We start from the raw sequence: 15506 nt of genomic DNA, 5'->3' as shown, positions 1-15506 counted from the left end.
ACGGAAAACTAAAGTGCCAAAAACTGGAGCCAAATTCGTCCAAGGATCAGAGCTATGCACGAGGGAGATATAATCCTTAATTTTGAAATGAATTTCTAAATTTTATCCCAGCAATTAAATATACATCCGTATTATCAAGCTAGTAACGAAGTACTTAGCTACTGGGCTGCAGAGACCCTCGGGGACTAACAGTCCACCAGCAGAGGCCTCGACCAAGGGGTCATAATGTAAAACTTATACGGTACCAAGTTTGATGCACCAGATGCGCATTTCGACAAATAATGTCTCTTCAGTGATGCTCAAGCCGAAATTTTGGAAATTCGAAATGACAATAAACTTGTAAGAGCTAAAAGGAAAACTAAAGTGCTAAAAACTGGAGCCAAACTCGTCGAAGTATAACTCCTATAAAGAATACAAAATTAAGAAAAGACTAACACGAACCCCTGGACACACCTAAGGTGGGATCACATGCCTAGGAGGAGTAACCATCCCCTGTCAACCATTCACATCCGCCGTGATCCCTACAGCTTGATTAGGTAAACGTAGCATGTAAAGAACGGTGTAACAATTGGTATGAAACACGTCATACAGCATTTGATCCAATGACAGGTTGTATTGGCAACTTAGATCGTCATAACAACCATAGAAGTTGCTTACTTTAAACGAGATTGTTAAACCACTTGTAACATCACATTGTAATAATGCGCACTCAATCTAGCCTGTCAAGAAGAGAGTCATTCAGTGGTCCTCAACATCACTAGTCTGACAACAAAGTCATTAATCCTCTCTCATCTAATCTGACAACAACAAAGTCACTAAGATTAGAAAAGATCATCAACAGTTTTATCTACATTGAACTGACGATGGCGTCTTTGTTGTTGTTGCCGCCAGGCTTTTGAAAGAATTATCAATAACTGAGAAAATCGTCACTCACACTAGCCTAACTTGGATAGCATTTCATATTTTCTATTAGTTCGCGGACTGGTCACGCTGAGGTACCGGTAAGCTTTTTACCTAATTTCATGGATACGTAAAAATCTCGTCTTGAAAAGAAATCATTTAACTTATACTGTGATGTAACCTTTGTACTGTGATAGTAATCAGAACCTGTGTGACCCAGGGGAGGGTCAGGGTCTGCATTATGTGGCGGGGGTTAGCCATACAATACTGGATGGAGTTGTACTGTTTGGCAGCCGCATCGTGCATTTGCGTCAGCCATTGTTCTCCCAGATATAGATCCGTCTTCAGTTTCTGCACTCTGTATAGTTCTCCGTTCAACCAGTCCTGCAAACACAGAGTACTACAATCACAGAATACTACAAACACAGAATACTGCATACACAGAATACTACAAACACAGAATACTGCAAGCACAGCATACTGCATACACAGAATACTGCAAACACAGAATACTACAATCACAGAATACTGCAAACACAGAATACTGCATTCACAGAATACTGCAAACACAGAATATTGCAAACACAGAATACTGTAAACACAGAATACTACATACACCGAATATTGCATACACAAAATACTACAAACACAGAATACTACAATCACAGAATACTACAATCACAGCATACTGCATACACAGAATACTGCATACACAGAATACTGCAAACACAGAATACTACAATCACAGAATACTGCAAACACAGAATACTGCATTCACAGAATACTGCAAACACAGAATATTGCAAACACAGAATACTGTAAACACAGAATACTACATACACCGAATATTGCATACACAGAATACTACAAACACAGAATACTGCAAACACAGAATACTGGATACACAGAATACTGCAAACATAGAATACTGCAAACACAGAATATTGCATACACAGAATACTACAAACACAGAATACTGCAAACACAGAATACTGCAAACATAGAATACTGCAAACACAGAATACTGCAATCATAGAATACTGTATACACAGAATACTGCATACACAAATACTGCAAACACAGAATACTGCTGCAAACACAGAATACTGGAAACACAGAATACTGTAAACATAGACTGCTGCAAACACAGAATACTGCTGCAAACACAGAATACTGCAAACACAGAATACTGCAAACAAAGAATACTGCTGCATACACAGAATACTGGAAACACCGAATACTGCAAACACAGAATACTACAAACACAGAATACTGTAAACAAAGAATACTGCTGCATACACAGAATACTGCAAACACAGAATACTACAAACACAGAATACTGCATACACAGAATACTGCAAACACAGAATACTGCAAGCACAGAATACTACAAACACAGAATACTGCATACACAGAATACTGCATACACAGAATACTACAAACACAGAATACTGCAAACACAGAATACTGCATACACAGAATATGGCATACACAGAATACTGCAAACACATAATACTGTAAACACAGAATACTGTAAACACAGAATACTGCATACACAGAATACTGCATACACAGAATACTGCAAACACAGAATACTGTAAACACAGAATACTGCATACACAGAGTATTGTACACACAGAATACTGCAAACACAGAGTAATGTAAACACAGAATACTTCAACTACAGAGAAAAAGAAACCACCAATTCTGCATTATAAATTTTATAAAGAATATCTACTTTGCATCAAGGGTGTTAAATGATTTTACATATTTAAGGACTAAAATAAAAGTTGAATCCAATGGACGCATTGTGGTATATTCATCTTAAGAATTATTTAATGCGCATGTTCGTTTGGCCTGATTATTCACGATCGATACTAAATAAAAGACTGCACTCGTATCTCAATGTAAAAGGTATGTGGACCCCTTACTAGAGACCACTACATCTATACTACATGAAGAAGTTATTGTTAATTGTACGAAATTGTGGTATCGTCGTTTTTGAGAAAACCATTTGTTTACCATTTTAAATAGGACATGCAGCTTTGCGCCCCTTATTTCTCGTTGAGCCCATGGATTTCATTTGTAGGGAACTCGCTTTCGATAAATTCTCTACTCAACGCTTAACATTGGTAGTTACTGTTCTTCGTGTAACAGGAAGGGAGAAAATGCAACGGACCAGACCGGTATTCGAACCCGGGGCCCCTGAATCTCTAGTCAGGTGCTCTATCAACTGAGCTAACTGGCCACCGCGGTGATCGAATCCGGCTGACCGCTACACTCCTCCCTCGTTAAATGTCTTCACACCTGAAGACAGCAACCCAGGATCCTTTTTTCCCTGCCAGGCATTTTTACCTGTCAGTTCCAGGGGCTGGTCTACGGCACCAAATGTAACAAGAAGGGAGAAAATGCAACAGACCAGACCGGGATTCGAACCCGGGCCCCCTGAATCTCTAATCAGGTGCTCTATCAACTGAGCTAACTGGCCACCGCGGTGATCGAATCCGGCTGACCGCTACATTCGCAAGGTGCACGACATTAGAAAATTCGCGAGTCTTTCAAATTTGACCTTAAAAATGGAGGTCACAATAGGTATTGGTATTGTAAAGATCCCTCACTGTTACGATTCTGAGCGCCGTGCATTAACGTCTCTACATCACTATGAAAACTTCTCTATTGGAACCTAAAACAGCATACAAACAACGATACTTACGTACATATAGGGTCATTTAAATTAACTTTCATTCGCGTGTGAGAAATTTTTGCGAGGTTCGCAAGAACCTTATCATTGCGAATATTTCTCGCCGTCAACCTGTCCATCAATGTCCCTTTCATTTGATTTTACGATAATAGTCGCCACGAGCCAAATCACTGGTAAATCGCGAATAAAAGTTGTTTTACAGTACATGTATATCATAGACAGAGATAATTCAATATAAAATACAGTGCTTTCCACATTCTGAAAAGATATTGAATGATTATCATAGTTTCTGTATCTTGTAAGTTTTGGTCAAATTTCACTTACTTGTTCATACAAGAACATTCCCCATTTTGAAGCATTGTTAAACAAATCTTCCCAAAACTCCTGAAGAAATAAGAATTTCAAATCACAAGTACTGGTGCCAGTTTGCCGTCCTTTTTTATTTTGGTATCTACTAAACCAAAGTAGTACATAGAAAACGTATGAATTGCACTGAACCTATTGTTGCTTCCTAATATACAGTGCCATGTAACTATTTCGTTAACTCCAGTGCATTTTTAATGCATTGTAATGAACAAATTCTCGTGTAATTCAATATTGACGTGAAGGCATATTCAAAGATCTCACGACGGTTTCAACAGTACCGTGGGACACTTACCCTCTGTAGGGGAAGAGCGCCAAGATCCTCGAGAAGGAAATCATACTTTCCACCATTTTGTTTAGCGTAAGAGTTGTCTACAGACCTTTAATCAGAATGAGAATGTTTTATCTTAGTTAGGTGCATAATTTTATTACATTGATTTTCTGAAGTACAATAACTAATTTTCGTTGGTTCAGATTTTCGTGTTTAGGGAAAAAATAAGTTGGCGAGGTCACGATTGCGCAGTTGAAGTGTTGTAGTAGTTGATTGATTCATTGGGGATTTGCGACTTTTGGGGATGACTATGCCAGGAATAAAAAAAAAAAGAAGCATAGATTATAATTTTTCTTGGAGAACCATGATATTTGGTACCGAGCGGAACAAGGAACTAAACTGAAAGGCGAGGAAATAGTTTAACAATTTGCTTAGTACATATTTTCACACCAAGAAAAAACTTATGCATGAACTTAATTACAATAGTACGAAAATGATTGATTTCGCCTTAACTTACCAATATTTACTGTGTAATGCCACCGGCATGTTTGTGGTTTTAAACATGTATCTGTAATGGAATTCTTCATTTAGTCATTTCTTGCAAGATAGTCAGGTAGCTTAAATGATTTCGTGTACCTCGGACAAGACTTTCAATATCAAACGAATCATTACTCGAGTCCGTCAGGAAAAATGTCTGGTCTGGGTTGCCAAGTTTTTACACCATTTCCGGCCCCTGTGTAGTACCACCAGGAGTCATACTGCACATACCTACAACAACAACAACAACACACACACACACATACACATAAGAATTTCTCGTTTAAACGGTCATTTAACGGACAGTAATAGGAATTCTGCTTTCTTATATTTCAAACAAGTTCTCAGTATAATACATTTATGGTGGTAATGAAGTGATAGTAGGGGCAGCTAATCAAGCAGCCAAAACAGGCATCTAAACCTTAAACCAATGTCCACCTTCAACATTGCATTAACGTTAAAACTGGATGAATATAGAAGTCTAAGTTCACGATTTTAACGTTGTTTCAACGTCACTTTTAAATGTGACGTAAATTTTTCAAGTTTGTTTCATTTATGTCGCATGTGAAGTAATCGAGACTGTTCGGCATCGGACAATAAGGATATGATATCCATAGTTATAAGTGCATACCTTAGTATCATAATGTTAAATATGTAAAACAATTATGTTAAAGATGTTACTTTTCAACTAAAGGACAAACATTGGCAATATTTAACCTCAAGTTAATTTTTGCAAGATTACAAGAAAAAATCTTCCGATTTAAAACAAAACTGCATCGATATTTCTACGTTGGAATATACTGATTTTTTAGCTTGTTTAAAAATCGTTTGGGGTTCGCCATTGAAAATCATGTCTCTTTAGATCAGAGACATGTTGTGGATTTAAAGTTGAAATACCAGTAATATGAATTGAAATTTCGCGGTTGAAATAATGTGTATCTTGCACCCTTCACGCCGTTTAAATGTAAACAAAATGCTGATTGATTTTTCAAAGTCAAAAACGTTAGATTGATGTTGAATTTGGTTGTTTTATTCCACTTTAAATCAACGTTGAAACAACGTTGCATGCTGGCATAAAATTTTACTTCGTTATATACAAATATGTATTGTATAATGAATCATATAATCATAAACAGCAATTAATTATAATAGTGTCAGTCGCAATTATATTCACTGTATAATGTATACCCAATAGGTATTCCCAAAGAGTTGACCTCATGGTTAATGAGATCCACCATCGTCTGCTCGTATGTTTTGTTTGGTTCCGTATTAAAGTAATAGTATCCCCCTGTAAGAAAATAAACGTTCTGACTGATTCATCAAATACTGCGTTCATCGAATCGGGTGAATATAAACATCCCGCACCATTGTCTGACCAATATCCCAGGAAAATGATAGTGGAGTCTTCCCAAGCATACCAGTCCTTCTTTCCGTACTGTTTCTGAAGAAATTGTCCCCAACCATCAAATGCCTGTAATGACATACCATGGAAATCGCTTTTACTTGCGAGTTTTTTTTTTCAGTATATACATGAAAGGTGAAGATAATGAACAGTGATCAATCTCATAAATCCTACAAGCAATACAAAGTAGAAAGTTGGGCAAACATGGACTCCTGGACACACCAGAGGTGAGATCAGGTGCCTAGGAGGAGTAAGCATCCCTTGTCGACCGGTCACACCCGCCGTGAGCCCTATATCTTGACCAAGTAAACGGAGTTATCCGTAGTCAAAATCAGTGTGCAAAGAACGGCCTAACATATATCATATATACATGTATTTTAACGCCAAAATTGATATACGAGTAACATCACCTTATTTATGCCATCAGCGTAGTAAATGATGGTGCTTGATGTGTAATTCGCCGGAACTTCGTCGACACCTCCCATTATTCCCCAGAATATATTGCCATTTGAATCATGCCAAGCAGACGATGCCATGAAGTTTGAAAACGGAGAAATAAGAAATGTCCTTCTTTGTTCGTCAAAAACTGCCAGAGGTCCTCCCTGTAGTCCGTCTCCAATGGCGTCTGTCTGAGAATTCCACCTTAAACAGACGAGCAGAACACCTTTGAGATACATAAATACTTGGAAACATTTTCAGAATGTTTATAACTACATCATCATGTAATACCGGGAAACCTTTGATAGTTTAACTTAAACATATTTTATTGATATACTCAGAAGGATCCAGAAACAGAAATAGCCTATGCAGGTCCTCTCGTAGTCTTTCATAGTGATGCTGAAACTATATAGCCAACATGATGCAGTGTAGCTTGCTGGTCTTATACCAGTTTAAATAAGGAAGTAACAGCGAAATCGATGAGTGGGGAACCTATAATTCCGGGCTTGATTTTGATGGCCCAATCAGAGCCCCTTCGAAGGTTTTAGTGGGTAGTGTCGAAACAACCAAAGGAAGATTCAGCATTGACAATACTTTCGTAGTCTTTGGTGATCAGGTCTTCCAACAATATGTTGGAAATCCCTTGGGCACGCAATGTGCTCCTTTGTTAGCTGGCCGGTTTTTATATTCCTATGAAGCAGAATTTATTCAAATGCTTCAACATAATAAGGAAAAATCTATTACTGTGGCCTCGACATTTAGATATTTCGACGACGTATTATCTATTAAGAATATTTTTTCCAATCTATTTGTTGATTCAATATATTCCAGTGAACTCGAAATAAAGGACGCCACAGAATTCCCCAAATCTGCTTCGCACTTTTTAGAAATTGTATTGAACATAGATCTTAACAGCAAACTAACAACTCAATCTTATGATAAACGGGATGATTTCAGTTTCTCCATCGTCAATTTCCCATATAATCGTATATGAAGCAATACCCCCATTATCACCTGCATATGGTGTTTATTTATTTCAACTGATTCGATACTTAAGAGCTTGTTCAGCGTATGATCAATTTTCAAATCGAGACAGGGTACTTAAAAGCAAGATGATGTTACAGGAGTTTCATTTAAAATCAACATTTCACATATTCTATGGTCGTTATAACAATCTAGTTTGCCAATACAAACTGTCATCAAATGCTTTCTAACGTGTAAGAGGCCTTAGTTTTGTAAACTTATCAAGGGAGACGAACAAACCCGTGGCGAGAGTGTAGATGATATTTGGAATTTGACCATGAAAGTGGATTGGCGACTAGGCCTACAAAAAAAAGCATGAAGTTTGCCCAACTCTCTATTTCGTATTGCTTATAAGAGTTACGAGATTGATTACTGTTCGTTATCTTCACCTTACATACAACTATTACAATCCAGAAACTGGAAGTTCTACGACACAACGCATTCCGCTAGGTGCCATACGAGAATTGATTATATGCATGTACAAAAGTACAAGAGGCAAGTAACAGGGTTTAGTTTCCACTACCAGCAGAATGTATGGGGAGTGTAGACAGATGTTTAGTCGAAATGAAGTATTGTAAGATTTATCAGAATGTTTGTTTTTGTGTGACTGTCGTAAACACGGGAGGTTTGTTTTTATGTGACTGTGGTAAACACAGGGGGTTTGGTTTTGTGTGACTGTCGTAAACACAGGATCTTTGTTTTTATGTGACTGTCGTAAACACAGGAGGTTTGTTTTTATGTGACTGTCGTAAACACAGGATGTTTGTTTTTGTGTGACTGTCGTAAACATATAGCAGAAGGGCATCAAAGATACACTATGTAACAATGAAATAAGTTGCCATCATTCGTAACTGGGGATTGAAGTGGTTCCAGGCTGGGACTGGAGATTGGCTGGGACCTGATCATCCCAGGGGGCGCAACTCTGGAGTCTGTAGTGGACAGTGATAGACAGCGCCGAAACAATAAAAACAGGATATACCTGACGACGGGGCCACACACCTGTTCTCTAGCAAGATGGTAAAGCTAGCTTAGCCAACTGGGCGTGTTCATTATGCAGTTTGCATATGAAAATTTAGGTTCTCAATGAAAATATTTTGAATTAAGAAGCAATGCCCCTACCGTCCTATGTGCTTTTTGGTGTCCCCTGCCATGAAGCCATCAAATGACAGATATCCAAGGTCTGTGTCATAGCTGTCCACCTTAACACTCGGAAATCCAGATATCGTTTGGTCGTAGGAATTGGCCTTGGTTTCATTTGCTCCATTATGATATGTCTGCAGTATAACAGTCATTCAGTTGAAGGATACACAGTTAACAAATTTAAAAAAAAATGTATGTTCCATTTAGTTATCAATTATAAAATAATTATATGGTCGTTATAAGGATCTAGTTTGCCAATACAACTTATCATTGGGTCAAATGCTGTCTGACGTGTTTCATGCCGATCAATTGTTAGGCCGTTATTGGCACACTGATTTTGACTACAGATAATTCCGCTTTCTGATCAAAATATAGGGCTGACGGCGGGTGTGACCGGTCGACGGGGGATGCTTACTCATCCTAGGCACCTGATCCCACCTCTGCATGTACACAGTTAACAAATAAAAGAATTGTATGTTCCGTTGAGTTATAAGATACATGTACACTGTTATAACAAATAAAAGAATTGTATGTTCCCTTCAGTTGATTTTACCTGTGTAAATATGACAGCATCGCAATCCTCATACATTGTAAATGAAGTTGAAATGTTCGCTTTACCAGCTAGGTAAAACAATTTCACAACCTCGTAATTTCCATGTTGGTCGCTCCCACTAAACATCTGACGACCTGTGAATTTCAGGCTTTGGTCAGTCAACTTGTATGTGATCTTCCCGACATTAAAGAATGCGTCAGATGACGTCAAGAAAGTTTGGCTCCCAGCTCCCAGAGTGTAACTTCCGTCGGCCAAGCTTATGTTCAGTTCAAAGGATATCGATGATGATGGATCGAAAAGAAACACTTCTTGAAAGAAAATGTCACATAAAAAAAATATTGTTAACATATAGGATTTTAAAATGTTGATAAACGGGCAATTTTACCAAAATCTACAACGACATGGCTATCAAAGTTACGCGAGAACAAACGAGATGTCCTGTCTGACAGATGTGTTGGTGTAACACTTTCACCCCACAACCCTAGTGCAGTCTTGTGGTACTACGGAAGAAAATGGCGTAGTCTTTTTTATGTCTCACACATTTTAGGAAAAATAAAGTGCCTTTGGTGAAGTGGGAGCTAATACAGTTGTACAAAACATTAAAGTTTGAGAGGCAATTTTCTGCAACATTGGCTTCGGATTTGTCAAATTTTGCCCCCCCCCCCCCCCCCCCCCCCCCCCCCCCCCCCATCGAACATTTTCATCAACTTTGTAACCTTCCCGTAAACTTGGATTTTGATATAAACATGATCTGAAAAATTTTAAATTGATCTGGTTTACTCAATGATTTCTCAAAATGGGGGCCATATAATGCCCTTCTCAACCCTTCTCCATAGAACCAAGGTTAAGTTGAAGATAGACAAACAGACGATAATACCCTCCATGCAGAATTTCTATATTGTCACCAGAGTGCTTGTAATCTATAAATAGAGCATCAAAGAGTAGAGATAATGAATGCTAAGAAAATTTGGAATTATTGTTATTAAATCTATTCTTGTCTCCATTAAATTTCCTTTTATTAATCACACTTCAATTATGTAATTAATTACAATAATCTAATGATATTTTTCGTAGTTTGTCGGAACAAAATTAGCAGGAGCTCTTGCATTACACCTAAATATTGCACTTAATCTTCCGACAGTGACAGTCTGATATGGCCATGCCGTTATCTACGAGAATTATGAAGACCTCTAGCACTGTTAGAAAACGATTTCGTCTTTTGAGAAGATTATACTCTTACCTTGCACGACAATGAACACCAATATTCTAATGCGAATCTCCATCTTCCGTTCAGAGCGAGCGTCGATCAACGCTAATAATACTGTGTAATATTTTCTGCAGAGGTACCAACTGTTAAGTACTATGATAACAGAATTGACTGTGATCAGTATGTAGTACTGAAACCTTTTCACCCCAAAAAGTGACAAGTCCTTATGAAAAAGTTTGTATACTCTGTGACATTAAAGTATGCCCGCATCATTGGAGTACATTAATTGTGACGTAGTCCACATAATTATTGTCAGTTACGAGGTACCTCCAGTTTAAAAAACAAATTAAAGGGAAAAAAGGGGGTAATGATCGTACCAGAATTTTAGAATTGTAAAAAAAAAAATGCTGTTTAAGGATAGGCAGGACAGTGGCACGAAAAACGAGTTTAAAAATTCTCAATGAATCTTCCTTATATTTGGGAAAATAATAGGAAAGGGGGACGCTTTACATGATACAAATGCGTCCAAATCACGTGAGGATTCTTGTCAATGAGGGGAATTATTGGCATCGAAGAAAGACTCCCACTAAGAATTCGGGGGAAACTGGCATTCTCTCACCAGAGGGCGCGTTACGCAAGCTTCCCATACACCTCTGTCAACACTTGAAATCACGTGACAATATAATCACATGATATAAACAATAATTCTCGGTTTTCTTTCCGTTTAAAAGTTCTGGTAACAGGTGATGACATCAGGCTCTTTTCATAGCCCACTGGTAATTAACATAAACTCAAATAATTGAAGATATCTTCAATTATTTGAAGATATCATCAATTCATTTGATGAGCGCAACAATTTAATTAAAGATCTTTTCAAATAATTAATGATATCTTCAATTCTGAATTATTGCGCGCATTAAATGAATTGATGATAGCATTAATTCTTCTGCTGAATTGATGCGCGCTTTAATTGAATTAATGATCTCTTCAAATGAATTAATGATATCAACAATTGAATTGATGCGCGCTACAATTCACTTGAAGAGAGCAATAATTGATGTAATGTGCGCATTAAATCAATTGATGAGAGCAATAATTGAATTGATGCGCGCATTAATTCATTTGATGAGAGCAATAATGGATTCAATGCGCGCATTAATTCAATTATTGCTCCCTTCAATTGAATTAATGATATCTTTAATTCATTTGAAGAGAGCAATAATTCTTTTAGAGAGAGCAACTAAATAATTAAAGATATCTTCAATTCAACATATCCACAATTGAATTAATGATCTCTTTAATTGAATTGTTGCTCTCTTTAAAAGAATTGATGAACGCATTAATTCCTTATACAAAAGCATTGTAAATAATTAAAGATATCTTCAATTGAATTAAAGTAGATTGAATAAATCATAAATATTTCACTGTCATTTCTTGATGCTTACGAAGTTGTGTACGTCGAGATTTTCCTAGATGATCTGCATAGAGCTCTAGGAATCGAATTTTAAGTAAGATCATACATAATTTTAAAGATAAAGGATAAATAGACGTCTGAGGTTTAAGTACAAGTTCTTGCACTTCAAGCAATGAGGAATTGTTTAGTTGAGGAAGTCATGTCAATCTTTTAAGAGGAGTTGCAAAAAAAAAAAAAAAAAAAATTAGCATAAACCTAAGAATTATTAGGTTATGTGTGGATTTTTTCAAGAATGTTCTTGTGCATAGAATATTAATGTAGTGACATATTTTGACAAAAATGAGCAATTTTAAGAGTACATGTATATGATATGTTGGAACATTAAAATACAATCCAGACTACTTACCAGTGTCTATATGTGCGTAGACATATGCGAAACTTTTTTACTTTTAAGTGAACTTCTTTATTGTTTCGTTATTTAGAATAATTCTCAATCCCAGAAGCATCTGGTGCAAATCTACGTAAAATCAACTCCCATCAGTACTTTGATATTATAATTACACTATGCAATTTTTTCCAGGGACTTAGCCGCATAAAATCCTCTTACTCTGACTAACTAGACATTTCCTTGGACTCTCAGTGACTGCACTAAATGTACCATTTACTACATACGTAGTACATGTAATCATAAGAGTTTTTGTGTGAAATTTTTCTTCGTAGAATGCAAACAGAAAATTAAATTTTAATCACGATTTTGTTAAGAAGTTTTCGTCTCAGTTGTGTGGGTTTTTTTAAATTCTTGATTGACGCTGATGTGGATATAATACTCAGACCGTTATAATAGATGTACCTATAAAGTAACCAAAAATAGAATATGTATATATTCACAGGTTCGAAATTTGGGTTGACTGTACGTTTCTCTTTTCGACACTTTCAGCGGCAACTTAATCAGATTATTGCGCATTACTGGTATAAAAATGCACCGTGTTTTTTTGTATGGGACTTTGAAGAAAGGACAACCAAACCATCACCATATGTTGGCCTGGATACAAGCAGGGGAGTGTGTATTTGAGGGCACAGGAGTGACCGAGACAAAATATCCACTGGTTGTAGAAAGTCTCTTTAAAATCCCGTTTTTGCTGGACGCGCCCGATGCACACAACGCAGTGGTAAGTTTTATCATTTAAAATTTTAAAGTTTTGTTTGGTATTTTCAAGACCAATATCAAAGTGAACAAAGAGAAGGGAGAAAAAAGATATAAAGGTGAAAATGGGTGGGAGGAGGGATAAAGGAGAGGTGGATCTCTGGCAGTCCACCCCTATTTATGTATTTATATTAACAGAGAGAGAGAGAGAGAGAGAGAGAGAGAGAGACGTATTTTCATATCACGCAGTCTTATAAGTATATATATACATCGTACGCATTTTAGATATATGCATTGTACATTGCATGCAATCAGAAAGATATTCAGCCTCTCAATTTCACATTTACTATAAAACATTTTTAACTATTGCTTAAAACCCCCACGTGTCATTTCAATTTATCACTTTTCATTTTCTTTTAGTGTGGAGCTAAATAAATGTTACGTTGATACTGTTGTGAATTTAAAAGTCGTGTCATGATCTGTCGAGTTTAAAGACCTGATGTTGCATAAACCTCACCGGATATATCTATTTTCAAATGCAGGGGCGGATCCAGGAATTTTTGAAAGGGGGGGTGGGTCTACCAATAATTGTGGTTTTTACCCTCAAAATGCGTAATTTTTACCCTTTTCTAGCAAACTTTTCTGACGAAAGGGCGGAAGGGGTACAACTCCCGGACCCCCCCCCCCCCCTTTGGATCCTCCACTGAAATGGCCATCATAACTAATAATACTAAGAAATGCTTTTGCCTTTGATATACATGTACAGTTTATCTAAAAATTCCAATGGTGGCTATTTCCTCAATAACGCGGTGCAGAACTGTAAAAATAAAATAATAATGCACGTATGAATACCGATAAATACAGTACGTGGTTACATCTATTCTATGATTAATTATATTTTGTAAACAAAAAGAGTGAAGTGTATGTAGTCATGTATTAAATTCAGATAGATTTTATATGAAAGTACAATGTTTATTTCAAACGCGCTTCATGAATGATGTATGACTTTTCAACACTTTACACGACCATTCCTCACGATAAATTAAAGACTAGACGTTTTAACATAAACAGTTGCTTCTTCAACAAAAAGGAAAACGCAAATATTCCTATCTAGTGATCAGTCATCCAAAAAATTACTCTGTTAAACACCACTCTAGCTGTTTCCACGCACAAATACTCTGAAGTTGAAACAAAGAATATGCTGGAGTTCCTCATTAATATCTTCGTGGTATTTGGTGGTCAGGTCTTCCAGCAGTCTGTTGGAATCCCCATAGGCACAAATAGTGCTCCTTTGTTATCTGACCTGTTTTTATATTCGTATGAAGCAGAGTTTATTCAAAAACTTCTACGTGAGAAGAAAAAATCTCTTGCTGTGGCCTTCAATTCGACATTTAGATATATCAACGACGTATTATCTATTAACAATAATAATTTTCATTCATATGTCGATTCGATATATCCCAATGAACTCGAAATAAAAGACACCACAGAGTCGTCCACTTCTGCTTCATACTTGGATATTTTATTGAAAGTAGATATTAACGGCAAAGTAACAACTCAAGTTTATGACAAACGGGGTGATTTCAGCTTCTCCATCGTCAACTTCCCACATTTATTAAGCAATATTCCATTATCAGTTGCATATGGTGTTTATATCTCTCAACTGATTCGATACGCAAGAGCTTGTTCTTCGTATGGTCAGTTTTTAAATCGACAAAGGCTACATTTACTGACAAACAAGTTGGTGGTGCAGGGGTTCCAACAGTCTCCTTTAAATATGAGCATTTCGCATATTCTATAGTTGTTATAACGATCTACAGAAATTTGCCAATACAACCTAGCATTGGGTCAAGTGCTGTCTGACGTGTTTCATACCGACTGTTAAGCCGTTTTTGGCACACTGATTTTCACTACGAATAACTCCGTTTATCTGATCAAGATATAGGACTCACGACGGGTGTGACCGGTCGACAGGGGATGCTTACTCCTCCCAGGCACCTGATCCCACCTCTGGTATATCCAGGGGTCAACTCTATATTTTGTATTGTGCATAGGAGATTAATCACTGTTCTTTATCTCCACCTTTCATGAAGTATTCCGACATGATCAGTTGCAGTTCATACCCTCACGTATTTTCAAAACGAAAATTTATTTCTTAAATGAACAAGCTATATTTTTAAAATTAAAAATTTTGTTGAATTCTCAACTATCACAACTGTAGTTTGTAGTATGTCCCTTTAATATAAAGAACAGATAACTTTCCACTGAAATCATTTTCCAGTTAAATCAAGTATATGATATAAAAAGCATCAGAATAAACAAAATTTGTATTATGAAATAATAATGCAAAAGAGATAAAAAATAAATAATCATACATTCAAAGTTCAAAATCGCCAATATTAATTTCTTTTAG

General features: G+C 36.8%; 2 protein-coding genes across 2 annotated transcripts in view; one reads left to right on the top strand and one right to left on the bottom strand.

Moving 5' to 3' along the window:
* LOC125651233 (uncharacterized) overlaps positions 1-9676 on the bottom strand; it is a 58886-nt gene extending 49210 nt beyond the window's left edge. Inside the window, exons 1-10 of the mRNA XM_048879813.2 lie at positions 9329-9676; positions 8755-8909; positions 6585-6816; positions 6138-6243; positions 5961-6060; positions 4908-5003; positions 4753-4803; positions 4260-4344; positions 3926-3985; positions 1108-1284 (exon numbers count right to left, since the gene is read on the bottom strand). Coding sequence (XP_048735770.2) covers positions 1108-1284; positions 3926-3985; positions 4260-4344; positions 4753-4803; positions 4908-5003; positions 5961-6060; positions 6138-6243; positions 6585-6816; positions 8755-8909; positions 9329-9676 — 1410 coding nt within the window. The remainder of the gene's footprint in view (positions 1-1107; positions 1285-3925; positions 3986-4259; positions 4345-4752; positions 4804-4907; positions 5004-5960; positions 6061-6137; positions 6244-6584; positions 6817-8754; positions 8910-9328) is intronic.
* A 3081-nt stretch (positions 9677-12757) lies between these two features.
* Positions 12758-15506, top strand: part of LOC125651655 (putative gamma-glutamylcyclotransferase CG2811) — a 3604-nt gene continuing 855 nt past the window's right edge. Inside the window, exon 1 of the mRNA XM_048880353.2 lies at positions 12758-13118. Coding sequence (XP_048736310.2) covers positions 12927-13118 — 192 coding nt within the window. The 5' untranslated portion in view covers positions 12758-12926. The remainder of the gene's footprint in view (positions 13119-15506) is intronic.

The sequence above is a fragment of the Ostrea edulis genome, chromosome 5 (genome assembly GCF_947568905.1).
Source record: "Ostrea edulis chromosome 5, xbOstEdul1.1, whole genome shotgun sequence".
In the NCBI taxonomy this organism is placed as follows: domain Eukaryota; kingdom Metazoa; phylum Mollusca; class Bivalvia; order Ostreida; family Ostreidae; genus Ostrea; species Ostrea edulis.
The sequence above is the reverse complement of the archived record's forward strand: the minus strand, read 5'-3'. Positions and strand labels throughout refer to the sequence as shown.